This window comes from Pristiophorus japonicus, unplaced genomic scaffold, assembly GCF_044704955.1.
Source record: "Pristiophorus japonicus isolate sPriJap1 unplaced genomic scaffold, sPriJap1.hap1 HAP1_SCAFFOLD_340, whole genome shotgun sequence".
Classification (NCBI taxonomy): Eukaryota; Metazoa; Chordata; class Chondrichthyes; family Pristiophoridae; genus Pristiophorus; species Pristiophorus japonicus.
The window spans coordinates 395,600-414,292 of NW_027253216.1; the positions used below are offsets into that span (position 1 = coordinate 395,600).

General features: G+C 51.5%; 1 protein-coding gene across 7 annotated transcripts in view; it reads left to right on the top strand.

Annotated features, from left to right (window-relative positions):
• The window catches only part of LOC139250046 (steroid hormone receptor ERR2-like), a 294,985-nt gene that overhangs the window by 267,463 nt on the left and 8,829 nt on the right, over positions 1 to 18,693 (top strand). For 4 of the 7 annotated variants that reach the window (XM_070872610.1, XM_070872614.1, XM_070872616.1 and 1 more), the window contains one exon: positions 8,191 to 8,352. In XM_070872610.1, the coding sequence (XP_070728711.1) occupies positions 8,191 to 8,352 (162 nt within the window). Of the gene's footprint in view, positions 1 to 1,939; positions 1,947 to 3,452; positions 3,487 to 5,308; positions 5,333 to 8,190; positions 8,353 to 18,693 lie in introns of all 7 variants that reach the window. The other 3 variants (XM_070872613.1, XM_070872611.1, XM_070872615.1) reach the window with 2 other exon arrangements.

Here is an 18,693-nt window from a genome sequence, read left to right on the forward strand (position 1 = left end):
CTGACCCAGGACCCACTGACCCACTGACCCAGGACCCATTGACCCACTGACCAACTGTCCCAGGACCCACTGACCCACTGCCCCACTCACCTAGGACCCACTGACTCAATGACCGAGGACCCTCTGACCCAGGACCCACTGACCCACTGACCCAGGACCCACTGACCCACTGACCCAGGACCCACTGCCACAGGACCCACTGACCCAGGACCCACTGACCCAGGACCCACTGACCCAAGACCCACTGACACAGGACCTACTGACACAGGACCCACTGACCCACTGACCCACTGACCCACTGACCCAGGACCCACTGACCCAGGACCCACTGACACAGGACCCACTGACCCAGGACCCAGGACCCACTGACCCACTGAAGCCGGACCCACTGACCCATGCCCCACTGACCCACTGACCTACTGACCCAGGACCCACTGACCCAGGAGCCAGGACCCACTGACCCACTGACCCAGGAACCAATGACCAACTGACCCTCTGACCCACTGACCCATGTCCCACTGACACAGGACCCACTGATCCACTAACCCATGTCCCACTAATCCACTGACCCAGGACCCACTGACCCACTGTCCCACTGACCCATTGATCCACTGACCCTCTGACCCAGGACCCACTGACCCACTGACCCAGGACCACTGACACTGGACCCACTGACCCTCTGACCCAGGACCACTGACACTGGACCCACTGACCCGCTGACCCAGGACCACTGACCCACTGACCCAGGATCCACTTACCCAGGACCCACTGACCCACTGAACCACTGACCCAGGACCCACTGTCTCAGGACCCACTGAACCACTAACCCACTGATCCACTGACCCAGGACCCACTGACTCACTGAACCACTGACCCAAGAACCACTGACACACTGACCCAGGACCCACGGACTCACGGATCTACTAATCCACTGACCCAGGACCCACTGACCAACTGACCCAGGACCCACTGACCCATGACCCACTAACCCACTGGACCACTGACCCAGGACCCACTGACCCACTGACCCAGGACCCACTGACCCACTGACCCAGGACCTCCATCATCGAAGGCAGTTCCTCGGAATCGAGAAAGACTTGCTTCCACTCCTAAAGTGAGTTCTTCGGTGGCTGAACTGTCCAATACGAGAGCCACAGTCCCTGTTACAGGTGGAACAGACAATCGTCGAGGGAATGGGTCTGTTGGGCTGGTTTGCTGCACGCTTCTTCCGCTGCCTGCACTTGACCTCTTCACGCTCTTGGCGTTGAGATTCGAAGAGCTCAGCGCCCTCCCGGATGCACATTCTCCACCTCGCGCAGTCTGCGGCCAGGGTCTCCCAGGTGTCAGTGGTGATGTCGCACTTTACCAGGGAGACATTGAGGGTGTCCTTATAACGTTTCCGCTGTCCTCCTTTGGCTTGTTTGCCGTGATGGAGCTCTGCATAAAGCATTTGCTTAAGGAGTCTCGTGTCTGTCATGCGAAGTATGTGGCCTGTCCAGTGAAGCTGATCGAGTGTGGTCAGTGCTTCAATACTGGGGATGTTGGCCTGGTCGAGGACACTGATGTTGGTGCGCCTGTCCTCCCAGGGGATTTGCAGGATCTTGCGGAGACATCGTTGGTGATATATCTCCAGCGACTTGAGGTGCCTTCTATACATCGTCCATGCCTCAGACCCATACAGGAGGCTGGGTATTACTACAGCCCTATAGATCATGAGCTTGGTGGTAGATTTGAGGGCCTGGTCTTCGAACACTCTTTTCCTCAGGCGGCCGAAGGCTGCACTGATGCACTGGAGGCGATGCTGAATCTCCGCATCAATATCTGTCTTTGTTGATAAGAGGCTCCTGAGATATGGGAAATGGTCCACATTGTCCAGGGTCACGCTGTGGATCTTGGTGATTGGAGGGCAGTGCTGTGCGACGGTGACAGGCTGGTGGAGGACCTTTGTCTTACAGATGTTAAGCGTAAGGCCCATGCTTTCATATGCCTCGGTGAGTACATCGACTATATCCTGGAGCTCGGCCTCAGCATGTGCACAGATGCAGGCGCCGTCCACGTACTGTAGAAGCCGAGGTGATCTTGGACCTGGCCTGGAGGTGGCGTAGGTTAAACAGCTTCCCACAGGTTCTGTAGTTTAGTTCCACTCCAGCGGGGAGCTTGTTGACTGTGAGGTGGAGCATGGCAGCGAGGAAGATTGAGAAGAGGGTTGGAGCGATGACGCAGCCCTGTTTGACCCCGGTCTGGACGTAGATTGGGTCTTTAATGGATCCGTTAGTAAAGATCACGGCCTGCATGTCATCGTGGAGCAGGCGAAGGATGTTGACAAACTTTTGAGGGCATCCGAAACGGAGGAGGACGCTCCACGGTTGACCATGTCAAAGGCCTTTGTAAGATCGAAAAAGGCCATGTATAAGGGCTGGCGCTGCTCCCTGCATTTTTCCTACAGCTGTCCAAGGATCCACTGATCCCCTGACCCACAATGGGCACCAATGAGATTGAGTTAATATTTGGTCTCATTTCAGAATCCCAGCAGGAACAGAACAAAGCTTCCCTCACTGCAGCATACAGCTCGACCACAATAAACTGGTCCAACGTACAGATTGATCAACCCCGTGATGTACCTGCCCTGGGAGTGTTTGATGGGACAGTGTAGAGGGAACTTTACTCTGTATCTAACGCCCTGTACCTGCCCTGCGAGTGTTTGATGGGACAGTGTAGAGGGAGCTTTACTCTGTATCTAACCCCGTGATGTACCTGCCCTGCGACTGTTTGATGGGACAGTGTAGAGGGAGCTTTACTCTGTATCTAACCCCGTGATGTACCTGCCCTGCGACTGTTTGATGGGACAGTGTAGAGGGAGCTTTACTCTGTATCTAACCCGTGTTGTACCTGCCCTGGGAGTGTTTCATGGACCAGTGTAGAGGGAGCTTTACTCTCGTAATATATTCACAGCACAGCACACACAGCTCCTAACATGGCAGGCAGCTCTGTCGGAAGCCTCTGGAACAACCTGGTTCTGTTTATTATTAACTCTGCAGTTGCAATACACAATACGTCCATATCCACAGTGTGGAGCTACAAACATTACAAGCTTACAGACATTACACTTCTCCCTCGTTAATGAAGAAGTTATTATAACAAACATCATACATAGCTTTCATTTTTATACATAACACAGGATATAGACTTATTTTTTTTTCCGTATTTACAAATTTAACTTTACCACTTGTTTTCTGTTTTGAAGAGGATACCTTCGTTCTCGAACAGAACCTTCCAAACATGGTGTCAATTTCACACTCATCGAGGCTCATCCTGAGGAATGTTTTCCTCCACGGAATTTCCTTGATTTTCATTTGAACTCACTCTAACTTCAGGCTCTTTGTTTTCCTGACTCGGACTCAGACTTTCATTCTGATTCTCTCCTGGATTTGTTTCCAGTACATTGGATTTAGGATTTGCTACTGGTGTATCAAAACTATCTGATGAGTCAGAAATAATTGAATCATTCCCACCTTCAACTCCTTCCATGTCTGTAGGTAAAATATGATCAATATGAACAAACCTAACCTGTCCATTATCAAACATCTTTACCAAATATGTGCGAGGACCACATATCTTCACCACTCTTCCTGGTAACCACTTTAACCATTTATGGTGATGGTTCTTCACTCTCACCTTCTGGTTTAATTTCACACTTCTCTCTTTTACTCTACCTCTATCAAGATTCTCTTTCTGTCTTAATTGTGTCTCTTCTACGGACTGTTCCAAATTTGGTTTTAACAACGAGAATCTGGTTCGTGGCTGTTGTTTTTAGAAAAAGCTCTGCTGGTATTCTACCAGTAGTTGTATGAGGAGTATTTCGGCATGTAATCAAAAAATTAGCCAATTTGTGATCCAATGACAACTGTCGTTTCCTTGGATTTGGATCTAACATTTGTTTTATGAGGGCACGTTTGACAATTTGTAGAGTGCGCTCTGCTGCACCATTCGAAGCAGGATGGTATGGTGGGACCTTGGTATGGTTCACACCATTTTTGCTCGGAATTGTGCAAATTCTTCTGAATGAAATTGTGCTCTACCAATCTCTTCAGGGAGACCAAATGAAGAAAATAATCTTCGTAAAATGTCCAATGTTTTACTTGTTGTTATTTTCCACATTGGGAACACCTCAACCCACTTCGAATGGTTATCAATCACAATGAACAATTGTTGTCCTTCGAACTCAGCAAAATTGATATGTAGCCTTTGCCACACCCTGGGAGGCCATTTCCATGGCTGTAATGGTACTGGTGGTGGTTGCTTGCTTACTGATTGACATGTCGTACACTGACTCACGATGTACTCTATATCTTTATCAAGACCTGGCCACCATAAATAACTGCGTGCAAAACTCTTGGTCAAGCATATTCCCAGGTTCTGATCATGGAGGTCTCCTAATAATTTGGACCTGAATTTATTGATTATAACCACTCTTGCACCCAACATGATACAATCTTTATCGACTGATAATTCATTCCTACGAATGAAGAATGGATGTGTATCTTTGTCTGTTACCCGGTTTGGCCATCCATTTGTAATATACTCATACACCTTTGACATCACTGGGTCACGTTTGGTTGCTCTACCAATCTCTTCAGCTGTGACTGGCAGTTCATCAATGTATGAAAAATAAAACCCTTCTTCCCTATCGGTTGTAACTTGTGATGGGGAAGGCAATCTAGACATTGCAACAGCATTACTGTGATCAGCTGATCATCTGTATTCAATATCATATGTATATGCTGACAAAATCAAAGCCCATCTCTGCATTCGGGCTGCAGCTAAGGTTGGAACTGGGGACTTTGGATGGAGGATTGCTGTTAGGGGCTTATGGTCCGTAACGATGGTAAATTTACGACCATACAACTATTATGAAACTTCTTGACCCCAAAAATTAATGCCAAAGCTTCCCTTTCAATTTGCGCATAATTACTCTCACAGGTTCTGAGAGTGCGTGAAGCAAAAGCAATTGGTCTCTCCTCCCCACTACTTAATACATGAGAGATTACTGCCCCAACTCCCTACGGAGAGGCATCACATGCTAGCTTAATCTCCTTAGATATGTCTTAGTGAACTAACATGGTGCTCTCTACCAATTTGCTTTTACACTTCTTGAATACTGTTTCGCATTCTTTTGACCACTTCCAATGGACATGTTTTTTCAAAAGTTCATTCAGTGGATGTAATACTGTAGCCAAATTTGGTAGGAACTTCCCATAATAGTTCAAAAGACCCAAAAATTATCAAAGTTCAGTGATATTCCTGGGAGTGGGTGCATTTCTGATTGCATCCAGTTTTCCCATGGTTGGATGTAAACCATCTTTGTCTACTCTGTACCCTAAGTACTCCACTGAGTTTTTAAATAACTCACACTAATGAGCAGACACTCGTACTCTGTGCTTCTCTAGCCGTTTGAGGACTTCATTCAATATGCTATTATCAATTTGCCTATTTGGTGCTGAAATTAGTATGTCATCCAAGTAACATACTACCCCTTCAATACCTTGCAAAATCTGGTTCATCACCCCTTGGAATATGGCAGGGGTGGAAGACACTCCAAACGGTAGCCTATTAAATTGATATAGGCCTAGATGAGTATTTATAGTCAAACATGACTTGGACTCCTCAGCTAGTTCAAGCTGTAAGTAGGCATTCGTAAGATCCGGTTTTGAGAAGATCTGACCACCTGTCAGTGCTGTGAACAAATCTTCTATATTCAGCAATGTATTGGGGAGATTACCCTCTTGAACCTGGTTTACGGTTACTTTATAATCACCACACAATCTTACCTTATCATCGGACTTAGGTACAACAACAATGGGTATAGCCCAATTACATCGATCTATCTTACAAATAATGTTCTCAGGCTCTAGTCCTTTGAGTTCTTGCTCAACTTTCTCCTTGAGTGCATATGGTACAGAACGTGGCTTGTAGTAAACCGATCTAGCATCCTTCTGTATCCTGACACTCGCTTTGAAGCCGAGGATCGGACTGCCCGTTTCACAGAACACCTTCGGATACTGCTTGATAACCTCATCCGTTGATGAAAATCTCGCTTCCACACAGAAAATCTTACTCCAATACAGCTTCAGTGAGCTCAACCAATTTCTTCCGAGTAAGGCAGACTTGTCTCCTTTCACTACTATTAGAGGAAAGTTCTGAAATTGATCTTTATATTTCACCGGTACGGTGATACGACCTGCCACAGGAATTTTCTCTCCCGAGTAGCCTCGCAGCTCTATCTTGGATTTCTCCAGTTGGAAATCACGCAATTTGTCGCGGTACAGTGACTCCGGTATTACACTAACGGATGCACCCGTGTCAATTTCCATTGGTATCTTGAATCCCGCAACAGCTATTTGGAATTTGATACTTTCTGAATTGTTGTCCGTTAACCTCGTGCTCCTGATGACGTGTAACTCTAACATCTCCTCGTCCTGTTGTTGTTCTTCCATGCTATGTAGTCTCTTGGGATTTCTACTCATAGCTTTGAACGCTGGACTCATAGCTTTAAAAGCTGGTTTACCCTTCGGTCATCATGCCTTCGCAAGATGCCCAGTCTTTCTGCAGAAGAAACACTCTGCCTTCACGTATGGACAACTTTGAGCAATGTGTTGTCCCAGGCACCTACAGCATGACTTCGACGCTCTGTTAGAATTTCCAGTTTCTGAGACTTTGGGCCCCCACCATCTTTTACTTTGAACCTGCAGGTGATTTACCTCGGTTGACTGATGACCGTAATTATTATTTAATTCTCGAATATTGTTCGGCCATGCCCATCGACCTCGCTGTCTGACAAGCAATCTCAAAATTCAAGTCATCCGTCGTCAATAACTTCCTTCTAATCGCATCATTTTTTACCCCACAAACAAAACGATCCCGTAATACTCGGTTTTGAAAGTTTCCAAAATTACAGTGAATCGATAGCTTTTTAAATGCTACGATATAATCACAGATATTTAATCAGACTTTTGGTTCCGAATCCCGAAATGATAGCTTTCAGCAATTTCTAACGGTTTGGGGTTATAGTGCTGCTCCAGCTTCGTTAAAATCTCTTTAAGCGTTGTGTCCTTTGGCTCGTCAGGTACAAGCAGATTTACAAGGGTTTCGTATAATGCCGGACCTGCCACCAATAAGAAGATCGCTTTCTTACGTTCCAACACAGCCCGGTTCTGGACTGCATTGTCTGGAACTTCGATTATGTTATTTGCAGTGAAATACATTTCTAGCCAATCCACATATGCTTTAAAATGTTCCCGGTCGTGTCTATATTCACCCAAATGTCCCATTACACCTGCCATTTTAATCTCTAGCTGTTCACACCGTGTGCTATATTTTACCTCGGATTTTTGTAGCTTTTTCCAACGACAGAAAGCTCCCAAAGTCTCTCTGTCGGTTGGCTGAAGCCTTCACCAAAAAAATTTCAGCTTTAAATCATCTGAAAAATCCCATCTCGTCACTAAATATGATATCTTCACAGAGTACAGCACACACAGCACCTAACATGGCAGGCAGCTCTGTTTGAAGCCTCTAGAACAGCCTGGTTCTGTTTATTATTAACTCTGCAGTTGCAGCACACAATACGTCCACATCCACAGTGTGGAGCTACAAACATTACAAGCTTATAGACATTACAACTCTGTATCTAACCCCGTGCTGTACCTGCCCTGGGAGTGTTTGATGGGACAGTGTAGAGGGAGCTTTACTCTGTATCTAACCCCCTGTACCTGCCCTGGGAGTGTTTGACAGGACAGTGTCGAGGGAGCTTTACTCTGTATCTAACCCCGTGCTGTACCTGCCCTGGGAGTGTTTGACGGGACAGTGTAGAGGGAGCTTTACTCTGTATCTAACCCATGTTGTATCTGCCCTGGGAGTGTTTGATGGGGACAGTGTAGAGGGAGCTTTACTCTGTATCTAACCCCGTGCTGTACCTGCCCTGGGAGTGTTTGACGGGACAGTGTAGAGGGAGCTTTACTCTGTATCTAGTCCGTGCTGTACCTGTCCTCGATGGAACACTTGATTGTGACCAGCAGATTGAAGTTGCTGATACCTATTGTGAGGCCGCTCTCAGTTATGCGCCAACACTTGCTGTGTGACATGTTCGCTGTTGAGGGTCTGGATGCCGACGATATTTTGTCTCCTTTGCTGTAGTGAGTAAGATCGTGTCGCATCTCCTGGTGGCAGAGCCAGAGAAGATTTATGCCATGCCGGACCCCGCTCTCCCCGAGACCGACATCAAGGCGCTGACCACGCTGTGCGACCTGGCTGACCGGGAGCTGGTGGTGATCATTGGCTGGGCCAAGCACATCCCAGGTAAGGAGCAGTGTGCCCGCAACGGGCAGGAGCATCATCTGTCTGTCTAACCCGGGCCGCACAATACCGGCCGGGAGTCCATTAATCCCATGCTGTACCTGCCCCATCACACACTCCTATATACATGCAGTACAGCTTAGCTGAAAGACAATGATTCGCTCAATAATGATAGGGGATTCGATAGTCAGGGGAACAGACAGACGTTTCTGCGGCCGCAGACGTGACTCCAGGATGGTATGTTGTCTCCCTGGTGCCAGGGTCAAGGATGTCGCTGAGCAGCTGCAGGTCATTCTGGGGGGAGAGGGTGACTAGCCAGAGGTCGTGATTCATATCGGTGTCACTGACATTGTTAGAAGGAGGGATGAGGTCCTGCAGGCAGATTTTAGTGAGTTAGGGAAGAGATTAAAAAGCAGGACTTCAAAGGTAGTAATCTCTGGATTACTCCCGGTGTCACGCGCGAGTGAGTACAGAAATAGGAGGAGAGAGCAGATGAATGGGGGGCTGGAGAGATGGTGCAGGAGGGGGGGCTTTAGATTCCTGAGGCATTGGGGCCAATTCTGGGGGAGGTGGGACCTGTACAGGCCAGATGGGTTACACCTCAACAGGGCTGGGACCAATATCCTCGTGGGGGGGGGGAATGGCCGGGGGGGGGGGATGTGAGTGCTGTTGGGGAGGGTTTACACTAAGCTGGCAAGGGGATGATACCAGGATGTAGCATTAGAACGGAGAAACAAGGTGCACAAAGAAATGGCAAGGTATTAGGTGGGGTCAGACTAAAGAGAATACAAGAATGTGTAAGACAGGTTTGCAGTGCATGTGTGCGAATACATGAAGTGTGGTAAATCAGGTTGGTGAGCTGTAGGCAAAATATGGGAATATAATGTTGTGGCAATTACAGAGACCTGGTTCAAAAAAGGGCAGGATTGGGTACAAATATTCCTGGATGTAAGGGGGCCGAAATTCAGCTCCCCAAAAAGGCCCCTTACCGCCAGAAAGCACCAGCCAGGGGGCGGAGTCAAGCGGCCGCTACTTCCAGTCCAATGGCCGCCGCCAGCGAAATTCAGCTCGGGGATTTTTCTGTCCTTCCCCATTTCCGCCGCTGCTGCCGGCCGTCTGAAGCACATCATCCAAAGGGCGCACCTCCCATCTCCCGCACCTCCATCACACCTCCCACAAAATGTCGGTACAAAAATCGTAAATCCACCGAGCGGTGCCCCTGACAGCTTGTTCTGTCGGTGCACCTTGCCTTCACTCTGTGAGCCGCAGCAGCGCGACGGCCATTGAAGGCGAGGGCTCACTGATGCGGCCGCCATGGTTTTTATTAGTTGGCCGACTGCCAGGTTCGGCCGGGCCACCAACAGGCAGCCCGCCACCCCCTCTTGGGAGCCAGGCCACTGGCCCGGCCGAAACCCTCCCTGGTGGCCCAGTGGACCGAAGTTTCTCAATGGCGAAGGCTCTCCCCTTTAAGCGTAGGGGGGAGCGTGGTGATGCGGCGCCGTGATGTCATTTCCTCTCCCCCCGCTGAGTGAGAGTCCGCCCCTCCTCCACTTCCGCCCCTCACCAGTGCTTAACGCCCCACCTCCGCCCCCATTATGGCCGGCTTCCAGTCCGCCGGAAAAAAAAACGACAAAGAGCTTAATTTACCGAAAGATTCGACCTCATCCCATCCGGCGGGAAAAACGCTTCTGGAGCGGAGGGTGCGACCTGTTTTGTGCAAAGGTAAATTTCGGCCCCAAGGTGTTCAGGAAAGATAGCAAAGGAAAGAAAGGAGGAGTGGTGGCAGTATTGATTAAGGAGAATTTTACAATGCTGGGGAGAGAGGATGTCCTGGAGGGGTCAAGGGCAGAATCCATTTTGAAACATAGAAACATAGAAAATAGGTGCAGGAGTAGGCCATTCAGCCCTTCGAGCCTGCACCGCCATTCAATGAGTTCATGGCTGAACATGCAACTTCAGTACCCCATTCCTGCTTTCTCACCATACCCCTTGATCCCCCTAGTAGTAAGGACTTCATCTAACTCCTTTTTGAATATATTTAGTGAATTGGCCTCAACAACTTTCTGTGGTAGAGAATTCCACAGGTTCACCACTCTCTGGGTGAAGAAGTTTCTCCTCATCTCGGTCCTAAATGGCTTACCCCTTATCCTTAGACTGTGACCCCTGGTTCTGGACTTCCCCAACATTGGGAACATTCTTCCTGCATCTAAGCTGTCTAAACCCATCAGAATTTTAAACGTTTCTATGAGATTCCCTCTCATTCTTCTGAACTCCAGTGAATACAAGCCCAGTTGATCCAGTCTTTCTTGATATGTCAGTCCCACCATCCCGGGAATCAGTCTGGTGAACCTTCGCTGCACTCCCTCAATAGCAAGAATGTCCTTCCTCAAGTTAGGAGACCAAAACTGTACACAATACTCCAGGTGTGGCCTCACCAAGGCCCTGTACAACTGTAGCAACACCTCCCTGCCCCTGTACTCAAATCCCCTCGCTATGAAGGCCAACATGCCATTTGCTTTCTTAACCACCTGCTGTACCTGCATGCCAAACTTCAAAGACTGATGTACCATGACACCCAGGTCTCGTTGCACCTCCCCTTTTCCTAATCTGTCACCATTCAGATAATAGTCTGTCTCTCTATTTTTACCACCAAAGTGGATAACCTCACATTTATCCACATTATTCTTCATCTGCCATTCATTTGCCCACTCACCTAACCTATCCAAGTCACTCTGTAGCCTCACAGCATCCTCCTCGCAGCTCACACTGCCACCCAACTTAGTGTCATCCGCAAATTTGGAGATACTACATTTAATCCCCTCGTCTAAATCATTAATGTACAGTGTAAACAGCTGGGGCCCCAGCACAGAACCTTGCGGTACCCCACTAGTCACTGCCTGCCATTCTGAAAAGTACCCATTTACTCCTACTCTTTGCTTCCTGTCTGACAACCAGTTCTCAATCCATGTCAGCACACTACCCCCAATCCCATGTGCTTTAACTTTGCACATTAATCTCTTGTGTGGGACCTTGTCGAAAGCCTTCTGAAATTCCAAATACACCACAACAACTGGTTCTCCCTTATCCACTCTACTGGAAACATCCTCAAAAAATTCCAGAAGATTTGTCAAGCATGATTTCCCTTTCACAAATCCATGCTGACTTGGACCTATCATGTCACCTCTTTCCAAATGCACTGCTATGACATCCTTAATAATTGATTCCATCATTTGACCCACTACCGATGTCAGGCTGACCGGTCTATAATTCCCTGTTTTCTCTCTCCCTCCTTTTTTAAAAAGTGGGGTTACATTGGCTACCCTCCACTCCATTGGAACTGATTAGTTAGACTTGGTTAGAGTTGAGAAACAATAGAGGGGCCATTACACTACTGGGTGCATTCTATAGGCCACCGACTAGTGGGCAAGATATAGAGCAGATTAGTAGGGAAATTACAGAGAGGTGCAAGAACTATGTAATGATAATGGGAGACTTCAATTATCTTAATATAGACTGGGAGCATAATAGTGTAAAGGGCAGAGAGGGGGAAGAATTTCTGAAGTGTGCTCAGGAGAACCTTTTGATCAGTACGTTTCCGGTCCATCGAGGAAGGAGGTATTTCTGGATCTGGTCTGGGGAATGGGGTGGAGCAAGGGGAGCAAGTGTCAGTCGGGGAACATTTAGGGAACAGTGATCATAGTATCATAGGGTTTAGGTTAGCTGTGGAAAAGGACAGGGAGCAATCCAGAGTAAAATATTTTAATTAGAGGAGGGTTGAGAATGGATCTGACCCGGGTAAACTGGAATCAAAGATTGGCAGCAAAGTAATCGAACAATGGGCTGCCTTTAAAGAGGAGCTGGCTCAGGTCCAGTCGGGGTATATTCCCATGAGGGGGAAAGGTAGGGCAACTAAAGTCAGAGCTCCCTGGATAATGAAAGGGATAGGGAGTGAGATGAAACAGAAGAAAGGGGGCATATGACAGATGTCAGGCCGAGAATACAAGTGAGAATCAGGCTGAATATAGAAAGTTCAGAGGGGAAGTGAAAAATGAAATGAGGGGCATGACTGAGGTACTAACTGAGTACTTCGCATTTGTCTTATCCAAGGAAGAATATGCTGACAAAGTCACAATGAAAGAGGATGTAATTGATAAGGAGGAGGTACTAGAAAGGCTGTCTGTACTTAAAGTTGATAAGTCACCAGGACCAGACGGGATGCATCCTCAGATGCTGAGGGAAGTGAAGGAAGAAATTGCGGAGGTACTGACCATAATCTTCCAATCCTCCTTAGATACGGGGGTGGTGCCAGAGGACTGGAGAGTTGTAAATGTTACACCCTTGTTCAAAAAATACACCCAGTAACTGCAGGCCGCTCAGTTTAACCTCAGTAGTGGGGAAGCTTTTAGAAACAATAATCAGGGACAACATTAACAGTCACTTGGACAAATGTGGATGAATTAAGGAAAGCCAGCATGGATTTGTTATAAAGGCAATTTGTGTTTAACTAATTGATGGAGTTTTTTGATGAGGTAACAGGGAGGGTTGATGAGGGTAATGTGGTTAACGTGGTGTACATGGATTTCCAAAAGGCATTTGATAAAGTGCCACATAATCAGCTTGCAGCAAAGTTGAAGCCCCTGGAATAAAAAGGACAGAGGCAGCATGGATACGGGATTGTCTCAGTGACAGGAAACAGAGAGTAGTGGGGAACGGTTGTTTCTGGGACTGGAGGAAGGTATACAGTGGTGTTCCCCAGGGTCGGTACTGGGACCACTGCTTTTCCTGAGATATATTAATGACCTGGATGTGGGTGTACAGGGCACAATTTCAAAATTTGCAGATGAGACAAAACTTGGAAGTATAGTGAACAGTGAGGTGGGTAGTGATAGACTTCAGGAAGACACAGACAGGCTGGTGGGATGGGCGGGCACGGGACAGGTGGAATTTTGGTAGAAAGAATGCGGAGAGGCAATATAAACTAAAGGGTGCAATCCTAAAGGGGGTGCATGAACAGAGAGACCGGGGGGTATATGTACACAAATCACTGAAGGGGGCAGGGCAGGTTGAGAAAGTGGCTAAGGCTTACGGGATCCTGGGCTTCATAAATAGAGGCACAGAGTACAAAAGCAAGGGAGTTATGATGGACCTGTATAAAACACTGGTTCGGCCTCAACTGGAGTATTGTGTCCAATTCTGGGCCCCGCACTTTAGGAAGGATGTGAAGGCCTTAGAGAGGGAGCAGAAAAGATTTACGAGAATGGTTCCAGGGATGAGGGACTTCAGTGACGTGGATAGACTGGAGAAGCTGGGGTTGTTCTCCTTGGAGCAGAGAAGGTTGAGAGGAGATTTGATCGAGGTGTTCAAAATCATGAGGGGTCTGGACAGAGTAGATAGAGAGAGAAACTGTTCCCATTGGTGGAAGGGTCGGGAACCAGAGGACACAGATTTAAGGTGATTGGCAGAACAACCAAAGGCAACATGAGGGGAAACGTTTTTATGCCACGAGTGGTTAGGATCTGGAATGCGCGGCCTGAGAGGGTGGTGGAGGCAGACTCAATCGTGGCTTTCAAAAGGGAGTTGGATAAGTATCTGAAGGAAAAAAAATTAGCTGGGCTACGGGGGAGTGGGACTGGCTGAGGTGCTCGTGCAGAGAGCCGGCACGGGCTCGACGGGCCCAATGGCCTCATTCTGTGCTGTAACCGTTCTGTGATTCGATGATTCTTCTACACTGGCCTTGTACTGCATGCCCCATGTGTGTCTCAGTGTCCGCTCCTGAACATGTCCAGCACACAGCGGGTATCAATGATTCTCTCCCGTGCAGCTGCAAGTGACTGATGACTGGGGAAAGTTTCTGAGAGTTGAGCTGGCGGTATGGCCTGAGGTTACTGGTAGGTGTTGCCCAGGACCTGCTCGCTGTCCCTCTCTCTCTCCCTCTCCCGCTCTCTCTCCCTCTCCTGCTCTCTCTCCCTCGCTCTCTGTCTCCCTCTCCTTCTCCCTCTCCCTCTCCCTCTCCCTCTCCCTCTGTCTCTCTCTCTCTGCCTCCCTCTCACTCTCTGGCTCACTCTCTGGCTCCCTCTCTTTCTCTGTCTCTCTCTCTTTCTCTGTCTCCCCCCATCTTTCTCTCTCTCTCTCTCTGTCTCTGTCTCTCTCTCTCTCTCTGTTCCTCTCTCTCTCTGTCTCCCTCTCTCTCTCTCTGTCTCTCTGGCTCTCTCTCTCTCTTTCTCTTTCTGTCTCCCTCTCTCTCTATTTCTCTCTCTCTCTGTCTCCCTCTCTCTCTGTCTCCCTCTCTGTGTCTCCCTCTGTCTCTCTGTCTCTCTCTCTCTCTCTCTCTGTCTCTCTGTCTCTCTCTGTCTGTCTGCCTCTCTCTCTCTCTCTCTCTCTCTCGCTCCCTGTCTGTCTCTCTCTCTCTCTCACTCTCTCTCTCACTCTCTGTCTCCCTCTTTCTCTCTCCCTCTCTCTCTCTCTCTCTCTGTCTCCCCCTCTCTCTCTGTCTCCCCCTCTCTCTCTCTCTCTCTCCCTCTGTTACGGTCCCACTATTTGCTCTGTCTCTGGGTCCGTGTGACACCGAGACGGAGAGGGGGATGGATGGAACTTGCTGTTAGATTGAAACCAGTTTTCTGTGCTATTAGTTTGATTGCATTTGCAAATCTAATCAGAGGCGGGGTTTGAGCCTGGTTTTGGGGTCCAGTAATCTCAGTGTAATGGGATGCAAATGTGGCAGGAGAACAAGTTCTCAATAAATCAGAGGCTGCTCAGTGCTGGTCATTAACTATCAGAATCAACAGGCATTTTATAGTGTATTCAATTTGCAGGGTGACGTAGGATTATAAAGATAGATGACAGTAATCACACAAGGCAAATACTGTGTGAGTCTGTGGAACGGTATGAGTGTGAGGGCAGTGAGACTGTGGCCTTGTGTGTTAGTGCCAGCAATGTAATAGTGTAAGGTTTACTGCTCCTCCGCCCCGATCTCTCGCCGCTCCTCCGCCCCGATCTCTCGCCGCTCCTCCGCCCCGATCTCTCGCCCCTCCTCCGCCCCGATCTCTCGCCGCTCCTCCGCCCCGATCTCTCGCCGCTCCTCCGCCCCGATCTCTCGATACTCCTCCGCCCCGATCTCTCGCCGCTCCTCCGCCCCGATCTCTCGCCGCTCCTCCGCCCCGATCTCTCGATACTCCTCCGCCCCGATCTCTCGCCCCTCCTCCGCCCCGATCTCTCGCCCCTCCTCCGCCCCGATCTCTCGCCCCTCCTCCGCCCCGATCTCTCGCCGCTCCTCCGCCCCGATCTCTCGATACTCCTCCGCCCCGATCTCTCGCCCCTCCTCCGCCCCGATCTCTCGCCGCTCCTCCGCCCCCGATCTCTCGCCCCTCCTCCGCCCCCGATCTCTCGCCCCTCCTCCGCCCCCGATCTCTCGCCCCTCCTCCGCCCCGATCTCTCGCCCCTCCTCCGCCCCGATCTCTCGATACTCCTCCGCCCCGATCTCTCGCCCCTCCTCCGCCCCGATCTCTCGCCGCTCCTCCGCCCCGATCTCTCGCCCCTCCTCCGCCCCGATCTCTCGCCCCTCCTCCGCCCCGATCTCTCGCCCCTCCTCCGCCCCCGATCTCTCGCCCCTCCTCCGCCCCCGATCTCTCGCCGCTCCTCCGCCCCGATCTCTCGATACTCCTCCGCCCCGATCTCTCGCCGCTCCTCCGCCCCCGATCTCTCGCCGCTCCTCCGCCCCGATCTCTCGCCGCTCCTCCGCCCCGATCTCTCGCCCCTTCTCCGCCCCCGATCTCTCGCCCCTCCTCCGCCCCGATCTCTCGCCGCTCCTCCGCCCCGATCTCTCGATACTCCTCCGCCCCGATCTCTCGCCGCTCCTCCGCCCCGATCTCTGGCCGCTCCTCCGCCCCGATCTCTCGATACTCCTCCGCCCCGATCTCTCGCCCCTCCTCCGCCCCGATCTCTCGCCGCTCCTCCGTCCCGATCTCTCGCCCCTCCTCCGCCCCGATCTCTCGATACTCCTCCGCCCCGATCTCTCGCCGCTCCTCCGCCCCGATCTCTCGCCGCTCCTCCGCCCCGATCTCTCAATACTCCTCCGCCCCGATCTCTCGCCGCTCCTCCGCCCCGATCTCTCGCCGCTCCTCCGCCCCGATCTCTCGCCGCTCCTCCGCCCCGATCTCTCGATACTCCTCCGCCCCGATCTCTCGCCGCTCCTCCGCCCCGATCTCTCGCCGCTCCTCCGCCCCGATCTCTCGCCGCTCCTCCGCCCCGATCTCTCGCCGCTCCTCCGCCCCGATCTCTCGCCGCTCCTCCGCCCCGATCTCTCGCCGCTCCTCCGCCCCGATCTCTCGCCGCTCCTCCGCCCCGATCTCTCGATACTCCTCCGCCCCGATCTCTCGCCCCTCCTCCGCCCCGATCTCTCGCCCCTCCTCCGCCCCGATCTCTCGCCCCTCCTCCGCCCCGATCTCTCGCCGCTCCTCCGCCCCGATCTCTCGATACTCCTCCGCCCCGATCTCTCGCCCCTCCTCCGCCCCGATCTCTCGCCGCTCCTCCGCCCCCGATCTCTCGCCCCTCCTCCGCCCCCGATCTCTCGCCCCTCCTCCGCCCCCGATCTTTCGCCCCTCCTCCGCCCCGATCTCTCGCCCCTCCTCCGCCCCGATCTCTCGATACTCCTCCGCCCCGATCTCTCGCCCCTCCTCCGCCCCGATCTCTCGCCGCTCCTCCGCCCCGATCTCTCGCCCCTCCTCCGCCCCGATCTCTCGCCCCTCCTCCGCCCCGATCTCTCGCCCCTCCTCCGCCCCGATCTCTCGCCGCTCCTCCGCCCCGATCTCTCGCCCCTCCTCCGCCCCCGATCTCTCGCCGCTCCTCCGCCCCGATCTCTCGCCGCTCCTCCGCCCCGATCTCTCGCCGCTCCTCCGCCCCCGATCTCTCGCCGCTCCTCCGCCCCGATCCCTCGCCGCTCCTCCGCCCCCGATCTCTCGCCGCTCCTCCGCCCCGATCTCTCGCCGCTCCTCCGCCCCGATCTCTCGCCGCTCCTCCGCCCCGATCTCTCGCCGCTCCTCCGCCCCGAACCTTCTCGCTCCTCTGCTGCACCAGGGCCCTCCGATGTTCCTGCTCACACTCCAAACGGTGACCTGGGTTTTGATGGCAGATGAGCATCGAGAGATTGTGGCGGAGGTGCGGCAAATGAGGATACGGGGCCCAGAAGAGCCCAGGGCCCAGGGGCAACACGGCCCAGCCCACACTGCGATATGTGTGCACACTAGGTCTCCAGTCGTCCTGGTTAACCCTTGCCACTGAATAAAGACCTCGCTCTATCAAGCCCGTGTGGTCACCACATGTTAAAAAAATCCACATACAGGCATCTCCCACCCCTGGAGTTCAGGACTGGAACATCGGGTTCTTCATTGAAACATCGGCAAACTCATCTCTTTTGGTGTGGAAGCAAGTCATCCTCGTTCGAGGGACTGCCGATGATGATGAGTGTAAGGTGCTCACTGTTGGTTTCAGGAAGGGATGGTGCCCACGATGCCACGTTGACCAGCCTGTCAACCCCTGGTCATTTAAAGGGACTGTGTCACTGCCCGAGTGTCAGCCGTGGGTAGCACACTCGTCTTAAAGTCTGAAGGTTGTGGGATCGAATCTCACTCCTGGGACTGGAGCACAAACACTAGGCTGACACTTCCAGTGCTTCTCAACAGGTTTTCTTATCTTGATCAAATTGTTTCCATTTATGGATGCCTGTTTTACACCTTTCTATATTTATTACCCTGGAACAGGAGGAGGCCATTCAGCCCCTCGAGCCTGTTACCCAGGAACAGGAGGAGGCCATTCAGCCCCTCGAGCCTGTTACACAGGAACAGGAGGAGGCCATTCAGCCCCTCGAGCCTGTTACACAGGAACAGGAGGAGGCCCATTCAGCCCCTCGAGCCTGTTACACAGCAACAGGAGGAGGCCCATTCAGCCCCTCGAGCCTGTTACACAGCAACAGGAGGAGGCCCATTCAGCCCCTCGAGCCTGTTACACAGGAACAGGAGGAGGCCCATTCAGCCCCTCGAGCCTGTTACACAGGAACAGGAGGAGGCCATTCAGCCCCTCGAGCCTGTTACCCAGGAACAGGAGGAGGCCCATTCAGCCCCTCGAGCCTGTTACACAGGAACAGGAGGAGGCCATTCAGCCCCTCGAGCCTGTTACACGGGAACAGGAGGAGGCCATTCAGCCCCTCGAGCCTGTTACACAGGAGCAGGAGGAGGCCATTCAGCCCCTCGAGCCTGTTACCCAGGAACAGGAGGAGGCCCATTCAGCCCCTCGAGCCTGTTACACAGGAACAGGAGGAGGCCATTCAGCCCCTCGAGCCTGTTACACAGG